A 27,476-nucleotide genomic window follows, 5' to 3' on the forward strand; every position below is an offset into this window, starting at 1 on the left:
TGATTAGCCTGCCCTGATTGGCTGCAGGCGTTCTAATTAAAGTAGCTATCTCCACTGCCTTCTAGAAAGGTCTTAATTGGCTCCAGGTGCCTTGATTAACCTGGAGCAACTGCCATTCGGTTACCATGGTCCTAGGGATTTGTTGAGCCTGGGGCTAACATACCTGTTTCTCAGTACTTTACTGTAGCCATCTGGCCTTGTCCCATCACAATATATTAAAGATGGAGGTTACACGGCTAATCCTTAGTCAGCCAGGTAGTTCTGTTGATGTCAAAGGATCTTCTTGTGTGAACAAGGATTACTCACATGAGTTAAAATTCATAGGATCAGACTCTCATTATCAACAGATGGGGCAGTAGATAAGTTAGAGAATTCAAAGGGTTCAGTATTGCATGGCATATTCCAGTCAGTTCCCAGTTTTTCATCTTGAGCGTAACTAGATACAAAATGGGACTGGGAATGTATTTAATGGTTCTAAACTTCAATATGCAAAAGAAAGAAAGAAAAATGAGGCAGTGGGAAGAAAGGAAATGTAACAGGCCCAATCTTGCAGACTCTTGTGGAAGAGCTCACCATCAAAATTAAACAGATACAAAGCAATAGATGACCAAGCAGTGAATAAGAAAGGCAGGAGAGAGGACGTTTGAATGGGAGAATTGGACTGCTGGTGATGAAGGACTGGGCAGAAGGGGCTAGGAATGGAAAGGTGGACTTGTGTATCTACAGAAGTGGTGACTTTACCTGTGAGTGGGTGCTACCACAGTGATACAGTGGGCTGCTTGTTACATTCTAATCTGAATTCCTGATGAATAGAAGCAACCAACAATTCCATGTTCCATTGTTCCTTCAGCTGTTGATTAGCTCATGGGAGACCTTCATTTTCAGATACATATCCTATCAGTCTGTGCTACACAGAGGCAATGGAAATAGCTCTAGACGTGGTACTAAAGCTTCGCTTACTCACGGGATAACTTTAATATCTTCCTTTCCGTGTAGGATATAATCGACAACTTTGTAAAAGACTATTTCCTACAAAGAAAAAAATCCTGGTTCAAGCTTGTGGTGAGAATAAACAGTTGGGGGATGGGGAGGATACTAGGTCATCCACTTACTCTGCCATCTGGAGTCCGGGGCCCAGAATAAGGTGGAACGTCACCCATTAGAGCTGGCCACAAGTCAAAAAATTCCTGTTTTAAAAAAAAACCCCAAAACTTTTAATTTTAATACATATCAATATGTGTACCCGTGGTAGGATATAGAAACAGGCAGGGTTCTACTACCAGTATTATAATTTGCCATGCACCTCTAGGATGCTCTCTAAATTAAACCAAAACCTATGTTAAAAACAAGACCTATAGCTGAGCTGTCCAGGAGAGGGCTGGACAGTGCTAAACACGGGTTTTGAGGGAAAATCCAGGACTGTGTTGGGGTCGCCCTGCAAGTAAGAACCGAGGCTGGTGGAAGCCAGAGGCTGGCTGGTGTGTGCTGACAGGCTGCTGAGTCAGAGCTTCTGGACCAGGGCTGTGGTTACACACAGACACTCAGGGTGTGACCAGCATGCTGACAAGCTGTGAGGCACCCATGCTGGAAGCTACATCAACAAAGTATTTGTGAGGTGCCCCAGATTGCAGGGCAGGGGTGATACTGCCCCCCACTGGTCTGGACTGCACCCTGGAATTTCATACACTGTTAGTACAGAAGTTAATGCCAGAAATTGCCCAATTCATGTTTAGCAAGCAACCTAAAGACCCTGTATTATCTTGCCATACACATGAATGCTTACCTTCTGTTTGGTCCTATCCAGAAGGCCCACTGAATATCTATCACAGTTCAAATATGCTCTCACTGTGTAAAAAGCTTTGTGAAACTGCCTCTCGATGTCCGTCAGCTCCTCAAATACCTTATTAGCTGACCACAACAGCACCTGAAGAATAAAACCAAATCTGTAGACCGCTCCTTCTGGAAAGCTAACTATACTTGAGACAGTATGTGAATAATATTTAGATATCACAGATTCCTAGAAATGCAACAGTACAGTATTTTAGAGTCTGCTAACTCTGCTTGTTCCAGCTCGGTTAGTAGGGTGCGACTTTTTTCATTGACTTCATTGGGAGCAGCGTAAAGCCAACATTCAGCATTTTGTAAAATCCCACGTTTGAGCTGCGTAATGCAAAATTGAATAGTCTGAAATTAAAGAAATTACCTACTGTTTGAAAATTCACTTAGCAGTGGCAATTGTCTGTTCTGTAAGTAAAATATTTATTACATCCGCCAAACTATATATTAAACTAACATTAACGTTGCAAAGTTTTCAGTTAGAAGGGGGGAATGCTAGAATTAATGTTGCCTGCACAACCGTAGTTTGGCATATGCACAAAGAGGCCAAATTAGGGTTACACAGGCAATGTTAATTCTAGCACTTTCAGACTCGATGACTTTGCAACCTTAAAGTTCTTTTAGGCTAGGAAGTTGCATCCCAAAAATAACTCTTACTCAAAAACCAAAACCCAAGTTCCATCAGGTGGAACCATACCCAGCTTGGGTCATCAGCAGAGTTTGGGCCTCCAGATTCATAGCACATACTTCTATGACTTGCCTTAATGGCATAACTAGTAGCAGTAGTAGCCTGTCTTTCTTTCCTCTGTTAACCGGTCTCAGAATGGTGGAGGGGAAGGAGAATGACTCACTCAGTCTTGAAGTGGGGATGACTTTGGCTACAGTAGCACAGCTATTTGCTGACAGTAGAGGAGTGTAGAGACTCATGATTCCTGGGTTCAGTTGCAGGTTTTCAAAGGGGCTATACTAGGTTATATTCCCCTCTGCCCTTCTCTGTTCTTGCTCCCCTGCTCCTATTAGGGTGACCAGATGTCCCGATTTTATAGGGACAGTTCAGATATTTGGGACTTTTTCTTATATAGGGTGCTATTACCCGCCATCCCGTCCCGATTTTTCACACTTGCTGTCTGGTCACCCTAGCTCCTATCAACCCCCACTGCTACAGCTAAACCTCCAGTATTAATGCATATTAGTTAATCATTAACTGGATAACTTAGCATTACTAAGTAATTCAGTTTCTTAGTAATTACGTGTAATTAACATTTTTGTTCAGCTGAATTAGAGACCAAGTAATGATGACTAATCTCATCAATAAGAATTACTAATAGAACGGACAAATGGTTCTACCACTCAGAAAAACGAATCCCTAATTCTGCCCTCAGCTGTGCACTCAGACACTTATACCTATGTGGACCCTAGTGAATCTGAGAGGATGGCTAGGCTGGGGCCTTTAGCCCTATTTCTCCAGTCAATGAGATGTTCGGCCCAGCTGATGGTACAGGAGAAATAGCTCTGAACCTAGACAATGAAACAGTCACTGGGATCTGCCTCTTTATCTTACCTGGCCTCTTCGAGTCTCACAATTGTGAAGATAACTCAAATGATAAATTTTCAGGTTTAAGGATGCAAAATTCAGATACTTCAGGAAAAGCTGAAATGGAAAACAGTCAGTGTTGAGTTGAACCAAACAGTGGCCCTGGGGGTACTGGATTTCATAGCACCACTGCAACTACATTAGTCTGTCGCTCAAACTCACACCAACTAACCCATGTCAATACTTTGCTTTGTGCCGATATAAAGGAAGGCTTGTTACCAGTGTGACTTGCCCTGGTAATTTATTGAGGTAAGCTGCACCCATGTAAGCCCATTTTACAACATAGCAGTGTCGACAGCGGTGGTTGTCAAACTTGTTTCATTTGCAGACCCCAAACAAATTTTGAATGGAGGTGTGGACCCCTTTGGACATTCAATGGTGGTCCGTGGATCCCTACTATAGAAGTTTTAGACTGAAAAGTGACTGAACAGAATTCATTTATAAATGTTTCATGTGCTTGGCACAGCATTTGACACAGTGTGAGAGAGTGCTAAACTGTGGGCTTCTGAGGTAATGACAACACTTACAGGTTTAGACCTGTAGGTGGTGCTATACACATGCTTTTGATTGATCAGAAAAACAGAATGCCTTTTCTGGGATCTGAAACTTTATTTTCATAGTCACCTTTCATAGACCCCTAAACATAGTCTGTGGGCTCCCAGGGGTCCACAGACCACAGCCTGAAAACCACTGGTCTACAGTAAGGGAATTGGCACCAGTGTAGCTATGCTATTGCAAACAACCCTAGTCTAGATGAGCCTATATATTATGCAAAGTAAGATTAGGGTGACCAGATGTCCTGATTTTATAGGGACAGTCCCAATATTTGGGGATTTTTCTTATATAGGTGCCTGTTGCAGTCCTGATTTTTCATACTTGCTATCTGGTCACCCTAAGAAAGATACATGCACGACAGAAACTGAACTACAGTGAATCTTTTGGACACTTACACTTTCATCGGAGCTGGTGAAGAACGGGCCATTCAGCTTATTAATGGCCATGATCACAGCAACTAGATCTTTGCCATTCGTGATGGGAGTTGCAAGGATGTTCCTTGTAGTGTATTGGGTGAGTTCGTCAACAAATCTGCTGAACTGAGTGCACTGTTTAAATGAGGGAAAAATGAAAAACAAAGCATAGTCCAAAATGTGAGCAGTCTTAACGCCAGAAAATCTCCTCGGTGAAGCCACCTAAAGGGAGCTTGGCCTAAAGTATATTTTGAGGCGTAGAGAATAGCGTCACGTTAACAAGAATAGAGGTGGTTGAATATGCATTCAGAGTTTATTAAACTCCGATGTTTATTTTCCTACAGTTCTCATGTAACTTGTTTTGGAAATCCCTCACATATTCGAGAGATTTTAGCAGCATTCCTTATCTGAAAGACTAAGGACCAGGAAATTGTCTCCAGAAAAACTCATAAGTTGCAATCATGGTAGGTTCATTTTGACTCAAGTTTTAGTCTCCTGCCACCTGACCCACCCCACCCGCCAAGATGCTGAGTACCCACAGCTCCCAGGTGCGGGTCTGTGATCTGCTTTGTCATTTGGACAACTTCCCTGTGAGAACCCCTTTACGTGTCTTTGTGGTCAACTTGCTCCCAGGAGCAGAAGAGTTAAGAAGAAGGCTATGCCCCTTTCCCTGGGTGCCTGTGGGCAGGGTGGAGAGTGAGCTGAGCCTTCACTCCACTGCCAGTGTGCTGGCTGGAAAAGCCAAGCTGCTGAAGATGGAGAAGTGCTCCTGTTTATAACCCAGCAGTAACTTAGTTACTATGCTCTGGGGAGCAGAGAATTGTGTGTTGGGATGAAGCAGCATCGTGCTGGGCTCTCATAAATATGGCGCCAGATTGTGTGCCAAGAAAAGGAGCTATTCAGACAGCCCCAGATCACCAGAGTGCTCTGCCAAGCCCCATAAAGGCCACACTCAGTTCCACCTCTGGAACATGGTGGCTGAGGCGTGTGTGCTGGGAGTGGATAGCACAGAACTGGCTCTGCACCACCCAGGGATTCTACTGGAGGAGAATCCCCAGCTGCCCCTGGAGAGCAGGGTAGCCCTAAGTCCCCTTGGCACTGCTCCAGCAGCACTGCCCAGGAATACCCTATATTCATGTTACTGTCTCCCAGCGTCTAAAGCAGGGATACTCAGCCAGAGGCTTGCAAGCCACAAGTGGCTCTTTCATGTGTCTCCTGCGGCTGTTTGCAGCACGTGATATTACACCATTGTGTGATTTAAGTATTAACCAATCTAAGTTATTAACCAATCGGGAGGCTTTTACAATATTGTTAATCAATTGTAGTTGATAAAATAATAATACTTGGTCAGTCATTTTGCTATGAGAATAAGTACATATATAAAAACAATATTTCCCCTGTCATACTGTTTACATTTGAATATATAGTACCGTAGTAAATGAAACAATTAATTCACACTACTGTGGCTGTCTTGGGGATCGCTAATTTTGGCTCCTGAACCACTGAGGTCTGGGTATTACTGGTCTAAAATAAAACTGTCTTCTGGACAAAGAAAGGATGTTGGCACTAAGGGATGTGGGGGTAGGAGGAGGGGAGAGAAAAGATGAAAAAACGCTATGAAGAGCTAGCCAGTGAGATAGCATCTTTTGTTGGAGCTGTGTTCCCCAGTCATCTAGACCAGTGTTTCTCAATGACTGGTCTGTGGACTGGTGGCAGTCCCTGAGATCTCCCAGAATCAGTTCAGGAAGGCAACAAGCCGGTCCCTGGTATCAAAAAGCAAGAGAAATACTGATCTAGACAACCTTCTTGAGTCCTCCCAGCCTTCTCTGTGCTACCAGGTAGACAGATGGCATTTCTGCCTGTTGTGTCTACTTCCTTCAGCTGACCTTGTGGCTCTCTCAGCAATGCACTGTAGTTAGGACTGAAAGCAGGAGCCTTGAAGCCCAAATTGTTTCAATAGGCTGCAGTCTGCATTGTAAGCAGCAGTGACCTACACAAACAGACTACCCCCAAGCATCAACCCCTACGCTGGCCTTCCACATGATACTCTTCACCCTCCATGACCAGGACCTACCATGAATGCACACATTGGGTACAAGGAATAACAATAGTTAAGGTGAAACTTGCCAGAGATGGCGGTTTCTCAGAGGGCTCCCTGCTCTGAAACGCAGAATAGAGAATGATGGCAAATGTGACTGTTAAAATACTACTTTCCTTTGATTTGCTCTTAGTGCAGTGAATGGTTACAGTCCCCATCCACCCCAGCACTTAACATGCTACCCGGTAAGACAGGGAAACTTTGCTAAGGCATTTGGATATCAGAGTGATGCGCTTTGGCTGAATGGATAGACAGATGGCTGAGTTGTTATGAGAGAACTATATATGAAGTAATCCCAGCTATCATATTTGGGTCACATGGATTATAACTAAGATTAGCCTGCTTCAGTTTGGATTCAGATGCTTCAACTAGGGTATATAATGGTCATATACGAATATATAAGGCTATAAAAATAAAACTCCTTGGCTACAGGTCCCTTAAGAATAGTGAGATGTGTGAGCAAAATTTATATCTCACTGCTTCTGATGAGAGTTCACATATCAGTGCTAAGGATGGCTCAAATCCTTGGCTCACAAAAATATCTCTGAAGAGCAGTAGTCTACACTGGATGGTAGAAACTTGAGCCAGAAAAAAATCCTGGAGTGGTAAAATATTTGTGGACTCTCTCTAAGGGCTTGCAGTTTCTGTGCAGTGCCTCAGGGTGTAGTCAGTGCAGGGTTAGACTGTAGCAGGTGTCTGCGTTGCTGCTCTGAAATGACTTTTTTTTTTACTAGATGAGTTTTCCATTTTGAGCCAATATAAAACGTGACACAAGGCATTGTTCTCAGAGCACACTAACAGTCTGACAATTCAATTATTCATTTATACCCATGAAATATTTCACACAATACATTGGAAAGGTTTTTTTAAAAAAGGTAACCATCCCAACCGTCTTTGGTTTTCAGCCATACCGTTGATACAGTAAATGAGACTTCTACTGCACTGATTTCTCTTATGTCTGTTCATCATTTGCCTTAACTCTACAAACCCTGATAGAAAGTCTAGTTCTTATTAATCTTCCATTAATGGAGCAAACCAATGGAAAACCTACCTCATTGACATCCCTGATGTTCATAGTTCTCTTGGTTTGAGCAACATGCCCCACGATGCCCATGTCCAAAGGATAGACAATTTCACAATCTGGTGCCACCAAGCATTCGTCCAGCGTGCTGTCTTTCTCGATATTGAAAAGCCTGGTAGCTAGCTCTGGTGTGCCATTCCTTTGCCTGTACATAAAAAGGCTGCAGCGGTCTGCATGGATGAGACCGCTGATTCTTCTTAGAGTCTTGAAAACAACCTTCTCCATGTTAATACTTTCCTGCATGTCTTGGATCAATTCAAAAAGTATCTCGCTCTCCTCTGATGTCTGATTGTTGCTCAGTGGCTCTGGTCTCAGTTTCTTATCAAAGTATTGCTTGGCAAAAGCAGGGTTACCATCGAGAAACTTCTCCACATCATCTTCCTTGATACTCATGGTGAACCTTTTAGATTCCCAGATCTTGGGGTATGTTATCCCACAAATACTGTCTGTTTGAAAAATTTTCCTCCTTCTGGTGTGCTCCCCCAAAAAGGAGATCTAATGCTCTGCAATGCTGCCCCTGGGATAGCCAGGGGTTGAGGATACTTTTGAAGAGTGAATGTCATTAGGACAGTTATTCCTTAATAATGTTGAAGGTGAGTCCGTGGGAGGACAGGTCTTAAGCAAACAGATTAAATGACCCATACTAAATCTGCAGGTCCATTTTCCCCTTTACCTTACATGCAAACAGAGCTATGTTTTTAGAATATTTAAGAACGCCCTCACTTTTCCCTGGATGACACAGATGTATCCATCTTCCTGAAATGGTTATGTTGGTTTTTCTCTTTCTGGTAGACCTCTCTAACACTGAAATAAGCTCTTTAGATTCTAATTAAATATACACTGCTCAAGTCTAATCCCTGGCTGACAAGGTGCATATCTTATTATTTCTGTGCTCGTAGAAGATCTGAGGGAAACAGACTTCAGTGAACGTTCAATCTGTCAGTGAATCTGTTTAGCTTGAATATAAAAGGCTTGGCATAACATGTTGACAAGACCCCTGTGTTTCCTGGCCACTCTCTTTTTTTTTTCTTTACTAAGACTAGAGATAAGTGATCCTAAAAACAACTGGAGGTTTGATACTGATTAGATAAGACCCTGGATGCCCTAGCAAATTGGATCCCAAGTACAACAGCCATTTGTCACTGAAAGTGAGTGGCAAATTGTGCCAACTCTCTTTGTAGGAAACACAGACTGTTCTGCTGCTGGCTGAGACAGAAATGACTCCTGTGTAGAGCTGTGTAATCTGCGTGTCGATAGGCTTGTGGCTCTTCGTCTCTTACGAAATCAGGGGAGCTGTTTTTCTTCTATAGCAACAGTCTAGCTGCACTATTACTAAGCCAGTAGTGTAGAGCAGGCTTTATAACATCGGAAAGGTGCCTGAGCCCTGTCTACACTAGGACTCACATCATCATTGCCATGCATGCAGATGCCTTGTTAATGACAATGGATGTAATATGGGTAGGGCAGATCTTGAATTGGAACCTATATTAAATGGGGAGCCACTACAGAGAGCGGAGAACCAGAGTGACATGCTCACAATGGCCTCTTGTTGAACAGGAGGACCACCATGTTTTGGAGCAGATGGAGCATTTCAGCTTGTGCGGTATCATTTTTATGGGAGTTGAACTATGCAAGCCTGGATGTGATGACTGCATGGTTGCTTCAGCTAGGTCTCTGCCAGATGGAGCCAAATCTTTCAGCAAGTTAGAAAGGGAAACTTTTTAATTTTTTGTTGCCATGACTATTTGCATACAGTGGTACCAAGGAATCAAAAAGATCCAGAGGCTGTAGACCAGCTTAATTTGAGGTCAAATGCTATCCCCAGTGGGGAATGTCACCAAAAGCAAGTTAATCAAAGCACTCCCCTCTTCCTACCAATGTCCGCTCGGTCCTGCCTGGTTCAGCTTCAGCCTGGCACTCTTCACGCCGGTGCCAGTTTTAGCTGGACATTGAGAAGGCTGTGAGATGGGCTGTTAGGTTTAAACCTAAGATAAAGTTAGAGCTTGGTTTATTAAAGGGGGCTGTTGTTTCATCGCCTCTCCTAAGGGTGTCACTTAAACGTTTGACTAGCTCTCGTTGGATGTCAGAGGGTAAATAAGTCTGTAGGCTGAGTGGTGAATGTGAGCAAGATACATGGACAAATGGAAATATTTTATCCAGCAAATCTTTGTTACTTATTAAACCAATGATATTGATCTTGACTTCTCTTCAAAGATCATAAAATCAAATATGAGGGACAGAGAAACTCTTGCCATAAGTAATAGTTTTGATATTGGGATTCTCAGCTTACATATATTAAGAAGACATTTAGCAGTGGAATTGGTTCTGTGGTGTTTGTACAGTGCCTGGTTCACAACTGAGGCTTCTATGTATGACTGCAATACCACTAATAAATGAAGCAGGGATACTGAAATTTCCATTAGAAACTCAATCCAATTGGCATTCCAATGGGATCTCATTATGGGTGCCCTGGCTGAGATGTATCTGGGCCAGACACGATGTAAACTGTTTTGTCTTGCGTGACTTCTCTAATACTTTCTATTGGCTACTGTGTGTTAAACTTTATGCAGCTTGTCCTTAAAACAAAGCAGCCTATACCATGTGTGTGAGGGGAGACTAAAGGAACCACATCAGGGCCGGATTAACCTTTTGTGGGCCTGGCGCCAAACATATTTGTGGCTCCCATGGGGGCAATGGAGCATGGTGTGGTGGTAGGGGATTGGTTCCTGGAGTGAGGGGCCAGCCAGGAGCATTGCATGCCAAGGTCGGCCCCGCTCTTCCCAGCCCAGTGCAAGGGCACTATTTACAAACCGGTAGTTGCCAGATGCACAGTGGCCTGCCCGGCCCTGTGTTGCCAGCATGTCCCTTCCCCTTGGGGATGGGCCAATGCCGCTCCTCACAGCCCCTTCACCCAACACCAGAACACACATACACGGTTTCCTGTGGTCAGAGGCCCTTCCCTGACCTGCTGTGCCCAGCGCCCCACCCAGACTGGGCCACAAATGCACAGCGCCCTGCACACCACCACCACTGCCCACTGCCTCTCTGCCCCGAGCTCCCCATGTAGAACCCCCACTCCCTAGTGCTCCAACATACAGAGGTCTTCCCCATTCCCTCACAGCCCAGCACACCCCTCCCAGTCCCTCCAGAGACCCACTCCCCCATGCCCTGCCTCCCGGCCGCATTCCTCGGCCCTGCTGGGAGGTGACTGTGGCTGCCAGGCTGAGCCAGCAGTGCTGAGAAATTGCTCCAGCCCCTTGAGAGTGGCGCGATCAGCCAGGCCAGGGCCTGCCCTGGCCAGGCTCCCTCAGGACCAACTTGCCTGGAGCAGCCCAGCCAAGCCCCCCACTGTGTCTCCCCCACTCCAAACTGACCGAGACTGGCCAGGCTTCTGCACCAGTCCCAGGTGGCTCAGCTCTGGGGAGACAGGCGGGGCCCCACAGGTGATGGGAAGCAGAGACTGCCTGGAGCTGGAGGTGCACTGGGGTCCAGCCAGGGGACAGAGAGAAGCCAGTGGATGGGGCCAGAGAGTGGAGAGGAGCCCCAGGTTGGTGGGCAGACTCAGAGGAGCAAGTGGGGCGGGGGCGAGCCAGCAGGCTGGCGGGGTCTCAGGGCACAGAGCAAGCAGAGCAGGCTGGGGCCCCTTCTGAGCATGGGCCTGGCACCATTGTAAACTTGGCACTGAACCACATTACTTCCATGCAAAGGGGACAGAAATGGTGAAGTAGAAGACTCTTCAGAAACAAGTAAATTAAGATAAGTCAGACTTCCAGAATGGAATTATCACAAACATCCATGAATGCTCTGGAAACAAACACTGGTCGAACTGGGTTAGGGTGGGGGTCTGGAGAGGAAGCAGAGAGGCTGCCTGAGTAAACCCATTGGTGGCAGCATGAGGAGGAATGAGAGAGTTGCACACAAGATACTGATCATGGAGATAAGGCGGCAGGCAGAGGTGTACAAAATTTTTCAGTAAATACTAAATTCACAAAAAATGCATTTTTGTGAATTTGAGTAAAATTTTGCTGAAAAAAAATGGAGGAAAACATTTGAAAAGTCCATATTTTGTTTTGGCTGTCTCCATTTTTTAAAAAAAAATTATTTAAAAGCTTTTGGCAAGAAATGAAAAAACCCAAACCAAACTGAATGTTTTTCAGATTTTTCTTTTTGATTTTGCCCCTGAACAAAAAAAAAGCATTTATTCACTTAGCTCTACTTGCAAGTGCTTCTCATGTCCTTGCAGGAAACAAATTGCAGAAATTCCAGCGTTAGAAACCAGGACATGTGGAGCCAGATACATGTGAGAATGCCGGTGTCCACATAAAAGCATTAGACCAGTTTATAAAATTTCGATCTCTTAGAGGATGGGGCCTGTAATGTGAGACTGCAGGGGGCAGTTACCCCACTCCTAGGGGAAAAGGTAGGCTGACTGGAGAGGCAGCCAGAGCTGTGGCCACACCCAATCAGACCATTTTATAGGAACAGTCCTGATATTTGGAGCTTTTTCTTATATAGACACCTATTACCCCCCACCCTGTCCCGATTTTTCACACTTGCTATCTGTTCACTCTAAGATAGGCAGAGGCAGCTGGTCCAACCCCTTGCCAGTGATAAGTGGCCATTACAGACTGCAGTCTGCCCCAGTGAGCGGGTCTAGATGACGACTGGCAGTAGCCACTGAGGCAAGGTGGGGATAGGGGGTTGGGGGTTCCCCTGGAAGGGGAGACCCAGAGTTTGGGGGTACTGCTGTGGGCAGAACCCCAAAGTAAAGGGCACTGGGGTCTGGGAAGTACATGGGGGGCTTGAGCCAGGAGAGACACTGGCCAGCGGGAGGTGCTCCGAGTGCTGGATTTGAGCTAATTCCCAGATGACCAGCAGAAGGTGCTGTGGCAGTAAGTGCTTGATCTGCTACAGAGACCCTCTTGAGAAAATGTCAAATTTGTGTTGCAAACTCTAGCCCAGGACCTCAACTGGCACAGCAATTTTTGAACAGATCTGATTAAACTTTAAGTGCCTTAAAAATGAATTTCAACTGAGCAGCCATAATTATGGTGTGGCTAGCTGCTCCCCCATCATTGTGCCATGAGATAAAAATGGAAGGTGCTTGAGCTATTTTGGAGGTTTACTTGTGCACATGTGGGGGTCACAAAGTGAAATGCCTGGGAACAATAGCCCCACTGGCTCAGAGAACTGAATCCCTCCAGTTCTAACACTGCCACTTTTAAAAGATTGTCCCCTGCCAAGGCAAACTTGTTGCATTGCAAGATGACAATGCAGGTAATGCCACAGTGAGATGCATTTTCAGGTCACTTTATGGGCCTTGGTCCAAGAGAAGCTACAAATCCCCACCCTTTCTACAGGAAGGTTCATGGCAGGTACTTGCTCCAACCTGTGCCAGCTCTGAGGGTGCTTTTGCTTCCCCCGCTTTCACGGGATCAGCACCTTCTCTGTCCTTTTCTTAACCAAGAGATTGAGGGAAGAAATGACAAACCTGATTAGGCATAATCTTCAAACTATGCTGCACTGACACCTCCAGCTCAGTCATACGCTAGCTATATTGACATAACAGAACTGCAGCTTATCCACCACTGTTACTTGGTAAATCATACAACTTGCCTTATCCAAGCATAATGCTGCTAGGTTCTCATGTCTTGTGTGGACCTGTGCATATTCAGTGGACTTCTATCCTTGCTGTGCCCTGACAATCTTATACCTCCTGACTTTGGCATCTCCTAATTTACTGGTAACCTAGTTGATGCTTTTGTAGCCTTCTGCATTTCTTGTTATTTTAAATGGAGGATCAGTCATTAAAAGTCAGGTTCTTCATTCAGCGGCCTCAGACAATACTCTATAGGCTGATGTTCCCTCCATTTCCTCATTAGAACCTTTAGATGGCGCAATAACATAAATCTCTTGAGATCCTCTCTTAATCTCATTTGCTAAGGAACTTTCACTCAAAGTTCCTGAGTCCTGCAGTATTAGGCTCTCTAGCATTGCTTTTGCAACTCACAAAGAATGCAGCCATCCTGAATGCAACTTGCTGAAGGTGTCAAGGTGACTCTCATTCCAACATCACAATTGCAGAGATCAGCTGAGGACTCTTAGCTGTGACAGTCCCTGCTTGTGGATGCTAAAAACCTGGAAAAAGTAAGTTTCCAGTGGAAGGCCCTTAACTGTAGGACTTCCAGACCCCACGTTCATTGATGTTTGGAGTACAATGCAGGAAATAGTGCTTTTGGCAAGCTTTTTTTTCACCACAGATTATTGCTGGTGAGATTTCTCTGTTGAGGGGTTAGAGTATTTTAGATGACAGCTTGGCTACTGTGGACATTATATTATTTGTTATGCACCCAGTGGCCAGAAGTTTTCCATAGGGTGGATCTCTTCTGAAGAGACCCTCATGGACTAGTGCACCTCCCAACCCAGGCTATACATCTTCCTCACTGCAACCGTATTGTTCAGTCGTATGCAGGGTCCAATGTGTTCTGCCATGAGGCAGTCACAGAATTGGAGGAGTTGTTGATCAGGTCAATGCTATAGTAAGCCGAAATCTCTTGGCATAATACATCTGATTTCTACAGAGTTACCTCAGCAGAGAATTTGACTGAAGGCTCAGTTTTGTTTGGAATATACCTTATTCAGATTTGTTTCTATCAATGGTAACATTGTACTCACGAGGCTAGCCCTCCAAGCCCTGCTCTATGGCACTTGAGCAAAAAAAATTACGTAAACTTCCATCTCTGATTCTGGCAGTACTGAAGTGTCTGCTATTGATTTCTATCTTCTTTTCACTGAGCCATACAACTACAGTTCTCCAAGTCTAAAGGCTGTAATCACCTTAACAACTTCCTACTTGCTGCTCCATTCACTAATAGCAAATGTCTTCCTAATGCCCAGTGGCTGAATGAGCTGACATGTTGCAGCTCAAGAGCACACCTTTGACCAATTAGTATCAAAATCCTCACAGGTACGCTATACCCAAGTAAGAGACATCTTCTCTGAGCGAGAGTGGTTTGAAGGTTCCTCCTCGCATCAGCAGTAGGTGACCACAAGCTCTTAATTTTGGCAGGGATGCTGCTTGTTTTTAATGATTACAGTGGAGTGGCCCATGTGTGGTAATATCTGCAAGTCTGACAAGAAGAGCAAGCTGCTCTTTCACCTGGCTATCTCAAGTGCTCTTAGCTACACAGACCTCAACTCTCCAACTGAAATTATTCAGAAAGGTAAATAAGCAGCCAAGTTAGAAAATGAGAAGGGGAACCAGAAACATTGGTTGAAACAGGTGCCATCTCCTCCTGAAAGTACTGATCTGGGCTAGAAAAAGTGTAGGAGAACCGTTATCTAAAAAACTACATGAAAAAAACATTATGGCTGCAAAGTCAAGCTAAGGAGAGTCAGAACTGACATTGCCCATGCAAGTTTAACTTGTCCCCTTTGTGAATATGCAGCATGAGACAATATTTCTCCCCACAGGCCCCCTGCCTCATTCAGTGCACAGGATGCTCATGGGCTCACTGAAGGGGTACCTAGTCACTATTTTTATCTTCATTCAGTGTGGCCACCCATGCAATATTTACTGTACAGCATCCAAATCCTGCACAGAGTGTTGAATTGCTCATTTCCCCTGGCCTCGTCTTTGCTGCTCATCACAAAACCTCTTAAATTCAGTAGGAAGCACTATCGTCACAATGCCCCTGTGAGGTGTGGCTTTCTCCCAACATTGCCAATTCTTGCAACCTTCTTTCACGAGTGACAGGATTGTGGCTGGGGTGAGGAGCCTGTATTTCTGGGCAAAGCACCAGCCCACAAGTAAATATGAGCCTTAAGTGTATGTGTGGGGGGACCTCCTGGATTGGCTTCCTGCCTCATTTGCCTGCCTCCTCCTGGGGCAGAGCAACAAATCAGAGCTTCTGTAGGAAGAACTCTGTCTTCACCCCCCCGCCCCTGCCCATCTCCCTCAGACAAAAGCCCTCTCAAGAGGGATAGGGGGGAATGGAAAGAATCAGCAGCTCGGGTGCTCCGCCCCCTCTTCCCCTGCCCTCCAATGAGTAATGGGTTGGCTTCTCTCCTGCCCCATTTTAGGCTAAGTGTTGCAAAGGGGTGGTGGGAGCCTGGGAGATGCCCATCCCAGCATGGAAGGAGGGGAGGAGACCCTGCTGCATCCCCCGCAGGGACCCAGGAGGAGCAGAGGTGAGGGTGGGGGACGGGATTAATTTGGAGGTTGGGGGGCAAAATTAATTGCTGATCTGGGGGCGAGAATATCTGCAGCAGGGGCTTAAATAGCTTTGCCCAATAAATTTGGGTATGTGGGCAACACTAATTGTCATACAAATAGTGAAGGTGGGCAGGGGGGAGTTAACCAGCAAAAGGCAGATAAAAAAGGTATGTTTCGGGGGAGGTGTCCAACTCATGATTTTTGATCCCTTGAGATTGGCCATACTGTTACCCCCATTATACATACAGGGAACTGAGGCAGAGACAGTAAGCTTGAGAAGTGCTCAACTTGAGAAGCCAGGGGCCTGACTTGTTCCTTTTTATAGGACGTAGCGTTTTCTAGCACTCTGCATGTGCAGAGTAGAGCTCCAGCCCCTTGGACCGCAGGGGCAGTTGAGTGTTCAGTCTTACAGCAAATCAGACCCCAAACTGGGTCCTTGCGAAAAGGAGGAGCACAGTCAACTATGCACTTTAAGTGACTTGCCCAGCATCACCTAGGAACTCTGTGGCAGAAGCAGAGAGAATCAAGTTCTCCAGGCTGGATTTAAACTGGCTTAACTGTGAGACCCTCCCTTCTTCTTGCAGTTTCTGGCCTCACTCACTAGCCACCTACTGTATGCAACAAATGAGGCAGGAAATCCTGTGGCAGGGTGGGGAATAGTATTTGATGATGTAATTAAAGACGATATCATAATGGATATATAGGCAAAGGGGTTGAATTAAGGTTGTAGAAGCAAATTCTGGTACTTCCTAATTCCTGAGTGCTTGACTTGGCGATCTTAATAATCCTAATGCCGTGGGGTAGGGGGGAGCGTGTGTATAATTTGCTAGCATTTTTAAAAGGAAATTCCAGCATGTGGACTATACTAACCTCCCCATGGGTCACCAGCAGAATTATAGATAGCTCTAGCCACAGCCCAGACCAGCACCACTTGATCTGAGTAACTCGCAGCAATAACAGGCTGTTATCCATGTCCTGCCAGTAGAGCGGGATGGGAACACTCTGCTTTCAGTAGATCTCACAGCTATTTCATAGACAGCAAAAGAAGGTTGAGACTTGGAATCCTGGGTTCTAGACCACATTCTGGAGGGGAGTGTTCTCTAGTGGTTATGGACCCATCTGCCCCATGCCCTTTTACCACCATTCCCTGCTCCTCACTGTTCTGTATTCAAGACAGGAAGCTTCCTCCTCCTCCTACATCCTTCTTGGCTGCCAGCAGCAGGAGCATTGAGAGGAAGAAAAGTGACGGTGCTCTCAGTTTCAGGGCCTGGCAGCAGATTGAGGAACAGTCCTTTTCAGCCTCTGTCCCCTCAAGATGGAGCATGCACAATGCAGATGGAACCTTCGGAGAATATAGTTGCCACACTCAAACCTCCACTGAGCATGTGCAAACTGCAAGTTCTCAGAGGCATAACTTAATTCAGTCTGAGGGTTTGGCTACGCTGGCACTTTACAGCGCTGCAACTTTTGCGCTCAGGGGTGTGAATAAACACCCCCCTGAGCGCTGCAAGATACAGCGCTGTAAAGCCTCAGTGTAATCAGTGCTGCAGCGCTGGGAGCGCGGCTCTCAGCGCTATGCCCATAGAGGATGTGGTTTACGTGCAGCACTGGGAGAGCTCTCTCCCAGCACTGGCGCTCCGACCACACTCACACTTCAAAGCGCTGCCGTGGCAGCACTCCGAAATTTCAAGTGTAGCCATACCCTGAGTGAATTTTCACAGGATCAGCAGAAAGAACATCCCTGACACTAGGTGTAATGGGTGCAAAATGCTTTATATCCTGGGCAAATCACATTTTTCCCTAATGTTCTCTGAAATGGCTACACTGTTTTAGGTGACTTTTTCCATAAAACTTTACCTGTTTGGGCTGAAAATTCCCATGCTGAGGGCCTGCTTCAGGATGAAGCTTTCAAAGATAAAAGCCACTTGAAACAAGGTCTTTATAATGGGAAGTGTCGGGCAACCTTATCTATAGGCATCACTACCAGCTCTGCATACAATACAGGCTATTACCAAACACATGCCTTGTGGTAAAATGGATGCCAGAGTAGGTGGCTTTCAGGCTGAAATCAGGAAGGCAAATGCTTAGAGGTATGAAGTTGAAGGGATAGTTTGTGTAGGACCAAGCTCTAGGAAACAGCTAACATCCTGGCGAAAGGTGTGCGGCGTCTGTCTGGTGTAGATATTTCTAGGACGCTTATCACAGTGTTCAGGGCCAAAACCAAAATAGCATCACTATCTCCCAGCCACAGGAGCTCTCACTATTATGTTGTAAACAGCTGCTTGCTTCTGGGTACCTGGCAGGCTTTTGCAAAAAGGTGCATCTTGAAATGTGCTCTGAACTCACCCAGGCTTGGTCTTCGCGTCTTTCCATTGGAGGCCTTCTGCTGGGAGTGCCTCATTTCTCACTGCAGAGTGCTTCACCCAGTGCACTGCTGGCTGCTTTGCCCAGAGGAGCGCAACTGTTACAATGGGTCATGAAAAAATGTAAGGCCTTGTGGTGGGGTGTCCACAGGAGTGGATGGAGTTAAGATTGCTAGGTAGGTTGACTCCACAGGCTGTATCTGGAGGAAGAGCCAGGGAGCAGGGAATTGATGGCAAGCAGGTTCACCCAAGGAGGAAGGGCCTATAAAGCCAGGAAGCTGGGAACAGCTGCTGGGAAGGGACAGTCACTCCCTGGGGAAAGGGAGGAGGTTTTGGAGCTGGTGTGCCCAGGAAAGCGGTGGGGGAACCTGGTGTGGGAGGAAGCAGTCCACGGAAGGAGCAGTGAGGGCTGGGAGAGTAAAGCCCAGCACTGCTGGGTTGAGGGTCCCTGGACTGGAACCCAGAGTAGAGGGCGGGCCTGGCTCCCCTACCAGCCACTGAAGGAGTGGCACCTGAGGCAGCGAATGGGAAAACTGCCTAGGACTGCTGGGGGAAAGACTTTGATATACCCCAGAAGTGGGGAACGCTGAGTTACCTGGCTGAGGGCTGAGTCATGGAGAGAATGCTGCAGTTCCTGGAGTGACAGAGGGGCTGCAGACCAGAAAGATGCAGTAGCTGCATGAAACTGTGAGAAGGGGCATTGACCTCACAGAGCTAATACCCAGAGTGACCAGGAGGAGATGCAAGACAAGTGGTGAGTGGAGCATCCCCTGACAAGCCAGTTTTGTTTTGTTTCTCCCCTGCACGCTGCACTTTGTGTTGTCACTTCCTCTTGTACAAAGCATGTAAAAATGCTGCCAAGTCAAGGTGTGAGGAAGTGCAAGACCAGATCATGGGGTTCGATGTCGGTGGAGAAACTTGAGGGTTTTGTGGCAGGCCTGGCAGTGGAAGCCAATAGACAGTATGGCACACTAGAGTGATGCATCTTGTGCCTTCCTTCTAATGGGTGCATTGCTCCTGTTGCCTTTTGTACAAGCTGCCATTTCTTTGTTGCATCCGTACTGCACTGCTACATACTCCTTCACAGCACTGCCAAGGGCTCGGAGCGTGGCTTCGGCTGGAAGAAGCCATAGAGGAAATTGGGCTCACGAAACAACCACACCTGTCTGAGTCAATCTGCTAATTGCTAACTACTCTGATAGAATTTGAAAACAGCTGCCCGGGTTTGAAAGCAACTGAACGCTGTTACTGCAAATCAAGCAGCATTCATGCCAGCCCTGTTGCTTTATGGCAACTTAGATCTCAGGGTTGATAGTTCTTATCTCCATAACCTAACTTGCTATTTGCATCTGAGTCAACTGGAAATCGCCAGATACTAACACATCTGTTATCTGAGGTGCTTATCGTTGCATGTACTTTAACACCAATGTTAGTCAGTAACACCCATCCATGCAAATTAATGCTGATTGCCTACACTGGAACTCAAGGGAATTACCAGGGCAAACAAGGTTAAGGGCATATCTACACATCCAGGGCTGCAGCGGCACATCTGGGGAAAATAATCTCTGCCGATGGGAGAGAGCTCTCCTGATGGCATAAAAAACCCACCCCCGCTGCAGCAGCAGCCAGCGTAGTGCTGTGCACATAGGTACTTATGTCGGTGCAACTATGTTACTGAGTGATAGAAGTGTTGCCAACAGAAGGGGAGTGTAGACGTAGCCTTAGTTGCATCTTCAAAAGATGTTCACGTGCTAAGTGTCTGGGATAGCTGCTTGCCTTCCTTCACCCCGGGGATGGATAAAAGTTGCTAATGGGGGTGTGGCGGGGCACACCCCCATCCTACTCAGAAGAAGGCCAATCAACTCCTCTGCGCTCAGCTGTTGCCAAATAGGCACAGCTGCAGAGATTTCACTGGCTGGGAGACCTTTCACAGGAAGGGGCGGCAAGCAGGAGGAAATCTGCTGTGCCCCAGCAGTGGCTGACTCTTGCTGCAGAGCAGATAAGAGGGAAACAGTCACCAAGCTCTCTCACCCCCACTCCCCAAGAACTACAAGACCCAGGAGAAGCTGAGCACCATGGGGTAGAGCTTGAAGGTGAACTCTGACCTGAGGTCCCGTTGTGCCAGTCCACCATATACAAAGCTGGCCTCTCAGAAGGAAACTCCGAGACTGAACATCCTGAGCAGGAGGCACAGCAGAGAATCCAAACAGGCTGGAGTAAAGCTCTCAAGCAGGAGAGAACTTGGAAGGAGATGAGACTGTGAAATTGCCTGAGTGTGACCCCAGAGACAGGCCCAGCCTATCACAAAAACAGTACAGAGTGCGGCTATCACCTCCCACGCCTGTTAGAAGGGTGTTCTTTTTTTTTTTTTTTTTTTAAAAAGCCCACTACATAGAGAATAGAAATGCAGGGGCTCTAAGTGAGATGAAGTCACAGCTCTGGCATCCATGGTTGGAGCAGCTGCTGCCGCAGTGGACTACACAGCAGCAGATGCAAACGTCCCAGCACAACAGCTGTTGAGAGAGACGCTAACCTGTCAGAAAGTGTTACAGAAGGACCTGGTTCAACAATTAATGTTAGTCTTGCTCCCATGGGGCCTCCAGCAGGGCCCCTCTCCGCACGGGTAACCCTCCCGCGGGCCCCAGTGAAGTTAAACAAGATGGGATCAGGTGATGACCCTGAGGCATTTTTTACCACCTTTGAGAGAGTAGCACTAGCTTCTCAGTATCCTCCTACCCCTGAACTCTGGGCTTTGGTATTGGCTTTGGTATTGTTTGATGGGACAGGCACAGTCGACCTATTGCAACCTAGGCCGAGAACAGGCCAAGGACTACAGGCAAGTGAAAGCTGCTATTCTAGACTATTTAGATATTAATTAAGACATACATTGCCAGTGATTTAGGTCAGAAACATGCCCCATTGGCACCAGCTCTTGCATAGCACCCCATCTTCTGTTACCCTCTCCATTGAGTCATGGACCCACACTGTCCCCAATCTATCTTTTTTTAACCTGACATAGTTGTAGGAAGAGCTTGGCTTGTTTAGCCTAGCCAAAAGAAGGTTGAGGGGGGATATGATTTCTCTTTATAAATATATCAGAGGGATAAATGTTAGGGAGGGAGAATTATTTAAGCTTAGTACCAATGTGGACACAAGAACAAATGGATATAAACTGGACACTAGGAAGTTTAGACTTGAAATTAGATGAAGGTTTCTAATCATTAGAAGAGTGAAGTTCTGGAACAGCCTTCCAAGGGGAGTAGTGGGGGCAAAAGACATAGCTGGGTTTAAGACTAAGACTGATAAGTTTATGGAGGGGATGGTATGATGGGATAGCCTAATTTTGGCAATTAATTTGGCAACTGATCTTTGATTATCAGCAGGTAAGTATGCCCAGTGATCTGTGATGGCCTGTTAGATGGGGTGGGATGTGAGTTACTACAGAGAATTCTTTCCTGGGTGCTGGCTGGTGAGTCTTGCCCACATGCTCAGGGTTTAGCTGATCGCCATATTTGGAGTCGGGAGGGAATTTTCCTCCAAGGCAGATTGGCAGAAGCCCTGGAGGTTTTTCGCCTTCTTCTGCAGCATGGAGCATGGGTCACTTGCTGGAGGATTCTCTGCAGCTTGAGGTCTTCAAACCACGATTTGAGGACTTCAATAACTCAGACATAGGTTAGGGGTTTGTTACAAGAGTGGGTGGATGAGATTCTGTGGCCTGCATTGTGCAGGAGGTCAGACTAGATGATCATAATGGTCCCTTCTGACCTTAAAGTCTATGAGTCTATGAGAACCCTCTTTTGTTGTGTCGAACATTTCTTGCTAGTTGTAACTCATTCTATCTCTTGACCTACCCCAGTTGGCGGCTTCAACTGACAGTGGATGCACACAGTGGCTGGAGAATCGGCATACCCAATAATAATGACAAGACTAGCCTTTTCATAGAAGATGTGGGCCTAACATGACTTGAAGAACCAGGACACCCAGGGAAGGAGAGCTCAAGAACACCCCTAACCAAGGTCAGAGGTGAAGAAGGAAAAGAGATCCCTCCGCCCCCAGACTTAGGACCCTACTGCAAGCTGGAGACTTTTTGCTCAGAACAAAAGGACGATCCCAGGTTAAGCTGCAGTTCTGAGCAACTGGTCTCCATAAGTAAAGAAGTGACAGAACCTTAGTGCCTGAAGCAATATTGCCATTTTCTGGTGGTTATGGAGCACTTGTACCACATGGAGTTAAACCAACAGTCTGAGATGATAAGGCCACACCTACTAGTGCCAGGCAAATCTGCCATCAACCAGTGATGCAACTCACGCACTTTATCTCTTGTGCTTGCCATTTGGGCCAGGAGAAGATGCTGTTGTGGGTACTGGCTTGCTTCTATTGGCCTCAAATCCACCAGGAAGTGAGGGAATGTTGCTCCTCCTGCCTGGAATGCCAACTGTTCACCACCAAAGGTGCCCCGAAAGCTCTCCTCATTCCTTTGCCACTGATTTGTGACGCCCTTTGAAAGAATAGGGATGGACGTGGTCAGACTCTTAGAGCAGAGTGCCTCCAGATACCAGTACATCTTGGTGGTCATTGACTACGTGACCTGGTAACAGGAAGCTGATCCCATTGGCGAGGCAAATATAAGTGCAGTTACACCAGAACTTATGAAATTTTTTTGCTCACAGGGTTCCCTCACAAGATATTCGCCTTGTGGGAGATGAAGGAGTTGTGTACCGTTTTGAAGGTTAAATTCTTGAGAACTTCTGTATACTGTCCACAGACAAAAGGTCTGAGAGAGAAATTTAATAAAACCCTACAAGAAATGCTGAAGCACTTCATCAGATCTGACCCCAAGCACTGGGATGAACTGCTTCTATTGTTCTTATTCATCATAAGGGAGATCCCATAGGCCTGTACAGGATTCTCTCCCTTTGAACTATTGTATGGACGTCAGCCTCTGGGGATTTTAGATTTGCTGCATGAACGCTGGGAGGAACTGGATGTGAGTACCGTTGTCGTGACCCAGTATATTGGTTTGAGTGGGACCCCAGACAGGCCCAGCCTATTATAAAGGAGTAGTTGGGAAGTGACAGCAACTTAATACCCCCCTCATCCCCAAATAATGAAGAAAGGAGTGACAGTGCATCACTCATTGACACAGAGCTCCATCAGGACACAATAGGCCAGATCATTAGGAAAAGTCACATGCAACTGTGCATCTCCGTGCCTGTCTTGCTGATAGAATTGCTATTGGCACACACAGGAATGCGGTTGTGAAGGCTCTTCCTGAACACAGGCCATTGTCATGGATTTGAACAATACCTGTTCAGGTCTTAATGATCCTTTTTTATCCTGAAAGACCTGGTGGCTGACTGGCATGCTGGAGGTCATATTAATTATGTATATTAAGACATGGCGTGAACCTGTTTGCCATTAAGACAAAGGACCTATGGCTTAGTTCAGGCCTATCGTTCAGTGAACCAACCCCACTGTGCAACCTTTAATAAGAGTGGAAAATGTAGTTGGCTAATATTTAGCATAATTTCCTGTTAGAACAAATGTCCTAAACTGTTAGAGTGTGTCTTAACTAACAGCTAAGGGAAACAGGTGTTTGCTAACTATCAAATGCCAGGATGCTCGAGAAGGACCAAGTGCCTCACGCCCAAAATGTCAGGGATAAGAACAAGATGCAAAGGTCAATGTTGAGAAGAATAAGAAACGTTTGACTAGAGTGAGATGCTGTTGCAAATGATTTGCATGTGATTGATATGAAGTGCTTTGGTATAAAAATGCAGCGTGTACGTAGCATGAAATGTATCAAACATGGACAACGGGAATGAGTGGCGAGACATGGGCATGCACGAATCTATGGGTCATGGAAGGGTAAAAGGTAGGAAAGGTTTTGAACTGTTAAAAATAATCAGAGCAATGCAGGATTTCCCCATCCCCTCCCAAAAAATATCAAACCAGTATAGATTTGGCGATTAGAGAAACAGCCCATCTGTACCCCAGGATGGGTAACTGATCGCTGTTCTTTCCTACTTCATCTGTTTTACTTATGCACTTGTCATCTTAATTAAAGCACAAAATACGGTATATTGTCCTAAATGGATTAATCTTGCTAAATTGGTGTAGACCATGTTTTTTCACCCTACAGGAATGCCAAAGAGGATATCACATTAGAGACATCCTCATTCAGCTAATCAGGTTCTGGCCACACAAAGTGAGTTTTGTTCTAGCTGTTGATGATAGCTAGAAGCTAATAGTGCTGTGAAAGATATGGGTCTGCTCTGTATTTGATGAATAATTGTCTGGTTGCTATTGCAATGTTTTCTGTCTCTTAAGAATTAAGTCAAAAGGCATCTCTAGGGAAAAACAACAAGCAGGAACCAAAACAATGACTAGAGATGAGATGCCTCTGGGTAAAACACTGTGGAGTCAGTATTTTCTTAATGACTGGACTATTAATTGAAAAGAGCCTGCCTGCCTCAGTCCAGCAACATCAAGATGTAGGGTATGTCTATGCTACAGTGGCACAGCCCCAGCGCTGCAGCTATGCCTTTGTAGCACTGTAGTGTAGATACTTCCTCTGTCGTTGGAAGGGATTTTTCTGTCACTGGAGTTAATCCACCTCTCTGAGAGATGGTAGCCAGGTGGACAAAATAATTCTTCCATCGATCTAGCTGTATTTTCAGTGGTTGACCTAATTATGTCTTAGGGCTGGTCTAGACTATGGGGGAAAATCGATCTTAGATACGCAACTTCAGCTACATGAATAACATAGCCGAAGTTGAATATCTAAGATCAGATTACTCACCCGTCCTCACCGTGCGGGATCGATGTCCGCGGCTCCCCCTGTCGATTTCGCAACTCCGTTGGGGTTGGTGGAGTTCCGGAATCGATATAAGCGCGTTCGGGGATCGATTGTAACCCGCCGATACGGCGGGTAGTGTAGACGTAGCCTTAGTGTGCGGAAACTTTTCACAGCCCTGAGCACTGTAGTGAGGTCAACTTAGGTTTTAGGTGTAGGCCAGGCCTCTGAAGAAGTTGGGCCTTCCTAGCTAACATTGGGCAATGGGAAGCTCTAGGTACATAATCTACATATAGAGGCTTTTATTTCTAAAATCCTTCTTCTCTTATACTATGAACACAAAATCTTGTGTTTTGAAAAGGCTGCATAAACGCTCCTGTAAATACCACTAGTCACAGTTCCTGAAGGGCAGAACTACAGATACTGAACCTAAGTAGGACTTGCTGAAGTAATCGCGGTGGGTCCGCAGAGATCTGAATGGGAGGCTCTCTTGGTGGAATTATGTGAGGGGTGAAATCTTGATGCTTGTTGCCTGTTGGGATGTATTCAGACTCACGGAGGGGACAGCAGCTCAGCTAGCCCTATGATAATGCAAATAACCAGTCTGTACCTGTGTAAATCAATATTACTCTTCTCTGCGTCCTTGTGTTCTGTGCTCTTCTACTCCTGCCGCTTGTTTGTTTACATCCACCTCACACAAGTTGTCTTACGCTAAATTGCAAGCTCTCTGGTTCACGAGCATGCGTGCTATGAGTTTGCACAACACTTGGTGCAGTGGGACTCCAGTAAATGATTGTGGCTTGTGGGCCTCAGTGTAATGCAAATCAACTTGCAAGGTGAATTCTTGAACTTGGAGGAAAAGATGACTTTAAAAGAGACCAAGGCTCTCCACCTCTTCACTTGAAGCTGAGGAAGGTTACTACCCACATCTCAGATATGGAAGCAGAGACAAGTACATATCATACAGCTCAAGAAAAAAGATCTTTCTAGGGTATCAAGGACCCACATCTAACCTTTCTTTGCAGATACGCTTCAAAAGCAAAGCTATGTAGTGAGCCCCTGAAATGGATTCAGGGAGCTGGCATTTCAACAAGCTGTTTGTGTTACTCCTTAAATCTCCCGTTCAAAACTGCCCTCTGCTTGTAAGGCACTGACACTGACCCAACCCTCCTGACTTATCTCCTTCTGCCCTCTGTTGCAGGTTGAAGTGGAGTTCATTAACGCTTATCAGAATGAGATGTCTGGCCCAGGGTATTTAGCTGATGCACGTGCATGTGGAATTCCTTTCCTTCTGGCAGCTTGTCTCTGATCATAGTTTTAGTTCTTTTAAATCCAACCTCAGGACATGCATGTGAATCCTGGCTTATCCATAACTACTCAAGCTGCTAAAAATATCATTTTGTAAAGCACGTGGAGGACAAGGAGCTATATGTCATGCTGGAATAGCTCAGGGGAAGCAGTTAAAGTAGACCGTGTTTAGATACCATCATATATTGCAGATATTCCTAACTTTTAGAGCATGCTTTGCCTGTGGCTTTACTCCTATATGAAAGACGACTAACTCCTAAAGTTCCATGAACAGAAAAGCAACTAACCACAAAATATATGAACAAAGCCTCAAGCACGTTGAACATATGGCCTGTCGTCAGACATCGGCTGCGTGTGTTTTCTCTCTGTGTGCTGTCCCAGCTCTGCACAGATAGATGGCACAGCAGACCTCGACTGAACCATCCATTGAGACCACAAGACCCATCAGGAGCAAAGGTGCTCAACCAGGTTTCTTGCTGATGAAGCACGGTCCTAGCTCCCCGGATCAATGTCTATTGTTACACTAGCACGTGTGTGCCCGTGACAATGGATGCAGCTCAGTCAGTGGTGGGACTTTCCACTGCCCCCTAGGCTGGTCAGAGACACTCCCTCTGAGCCTCCATTTTATACATCGATACAAACAAGTTATGTATTGCCCCTCGGATGTGGTTAGTTACTGCCCCCCGGATGTGGGTTGTTACCACCCATACCTTGTACATGTTGGTTCGATCAAAACCGTTCTATCCATCACACTGTCATCCTGACCTTATCTTTAAGAGAAGCTACTGTGTCCCTGTTATCTCTGAGGAATGTGTTTGTACCATCTTGGTATCAGGGTGTTCTGGTACCATCCTTCTGGAATGTGTTCATGCCAGTGTCCTGTGCCCAGCACTTCTCAGGAATGTGTGTGTTTTTGCAATACCAGCTCTGTTCTTGCCAGATTCTGTGAGCCTGGCTCTTGCTAACTTTGTTTTAAATTAGCAGGGCTTGACCACTACTTTAGTTCAGGCCTCAGACCTTACATCAGGCCTCTGACACAAGGGGTTTATGTCTCAGGCTCTCTTTGCTACATGGCCCAAATAAGGGGAATGGAGGGACCGGGGTGGAAACCACCTGCAAAAATGGCTTGGGAGACTTCATTTTATTTTCCAGAACTGGGTCAATAACAAAAGTTGATTTCTTTTCTTATAGCTTAAATACATTTTTCTTTTTAATAA

At 45.9% G+C, this 27,476-nt stretch overlaps 2 protein-coding genes across 9 annotated transcripts in view; one reads left to right on the top strand and one right to left on the bottom strand.

Moving 5' to 3' along the window:
- PDE6B (phosphodiesterase 6B) overlaps positions 1-8,124 on the bottom strand; it is a 40,758-nt gene extending 32,634 nt beyond the window's left edge. The window contains exons 1-6 of the mRNA XM_032778594.2: positions 7,548-8,124; positions 4,381-4,533; positions 3,398-3,487; positions 1,784-1,924; positions 1,113-1,187; positions 965-1,029 (exon numbers count right to left, since the gene is read on the bottom strand). Of these exons, the coding sequence (XP_032634485.1) occupies positions 965-1,029; positions 1,113-1,187; positions 1,784-1,924; positions 3,398-3,487; positions 4,381-4,533; positions 7,548-7,970 (947 nt within the window). The 5' untranslated portion in view covers positions 7,971-8,124. The remainder of the gene's footprint in view (positions 1-964; positions 1,030-1,112; positions 1,188-1,783; positions 1,925-3,397; positions 3,488-4,380; positions 4,534-7,547) is intronic.
- Positions 8,125-12,056: 3,932 nt separating this feature from the next.
- LOC116823767 (purpurin) overlaps positions 12,057-27,476 on the top strand; it is a 105,434-nt gene continuing 90,014 nt past the window's right edge. The window contains exon 1 of one of the 8 annotated variants that reach the window (XR_012656167.1): positions 12,057-12,469. Coding sequence is in view for 4 of the 8 variants with exons in the window: in XM_075067395.1 (XP_074923496.1) it covers positions 20,603-20,778 (176 nt within the window). In the remaining 4 variants the exon portion in view is untranslated. Of the gene's footprint in view, positions 12,470-13,356; positions 13,725-17,524; positions 18,910-20,564; positions 20,779-24,297; positions 24,364-27,476 lie in introns of those variants that run through there. The other 7 variants (XM_075067397.1, XM_032778587.2, XR_012656168.1 and 4 more) reach the window with 7 other exon arrangements.

The sequence above is a fragment of the Chelonoidis abingdonii genome, chromosome 6 (genome assembly GCF_003597395.2).
Source record: "Chelonoidis abingdonii isolate Lonesome George chromosome 6, CheloAbing_2.0, whole genome shotgun sequence".
Taxonomy (NCBI): domain Eukaryota; kingdom Metazoa; phylum Chordata; order Testudines; family Testudinidae; genus Chelonoidis; species Chelonoidis abingdonii.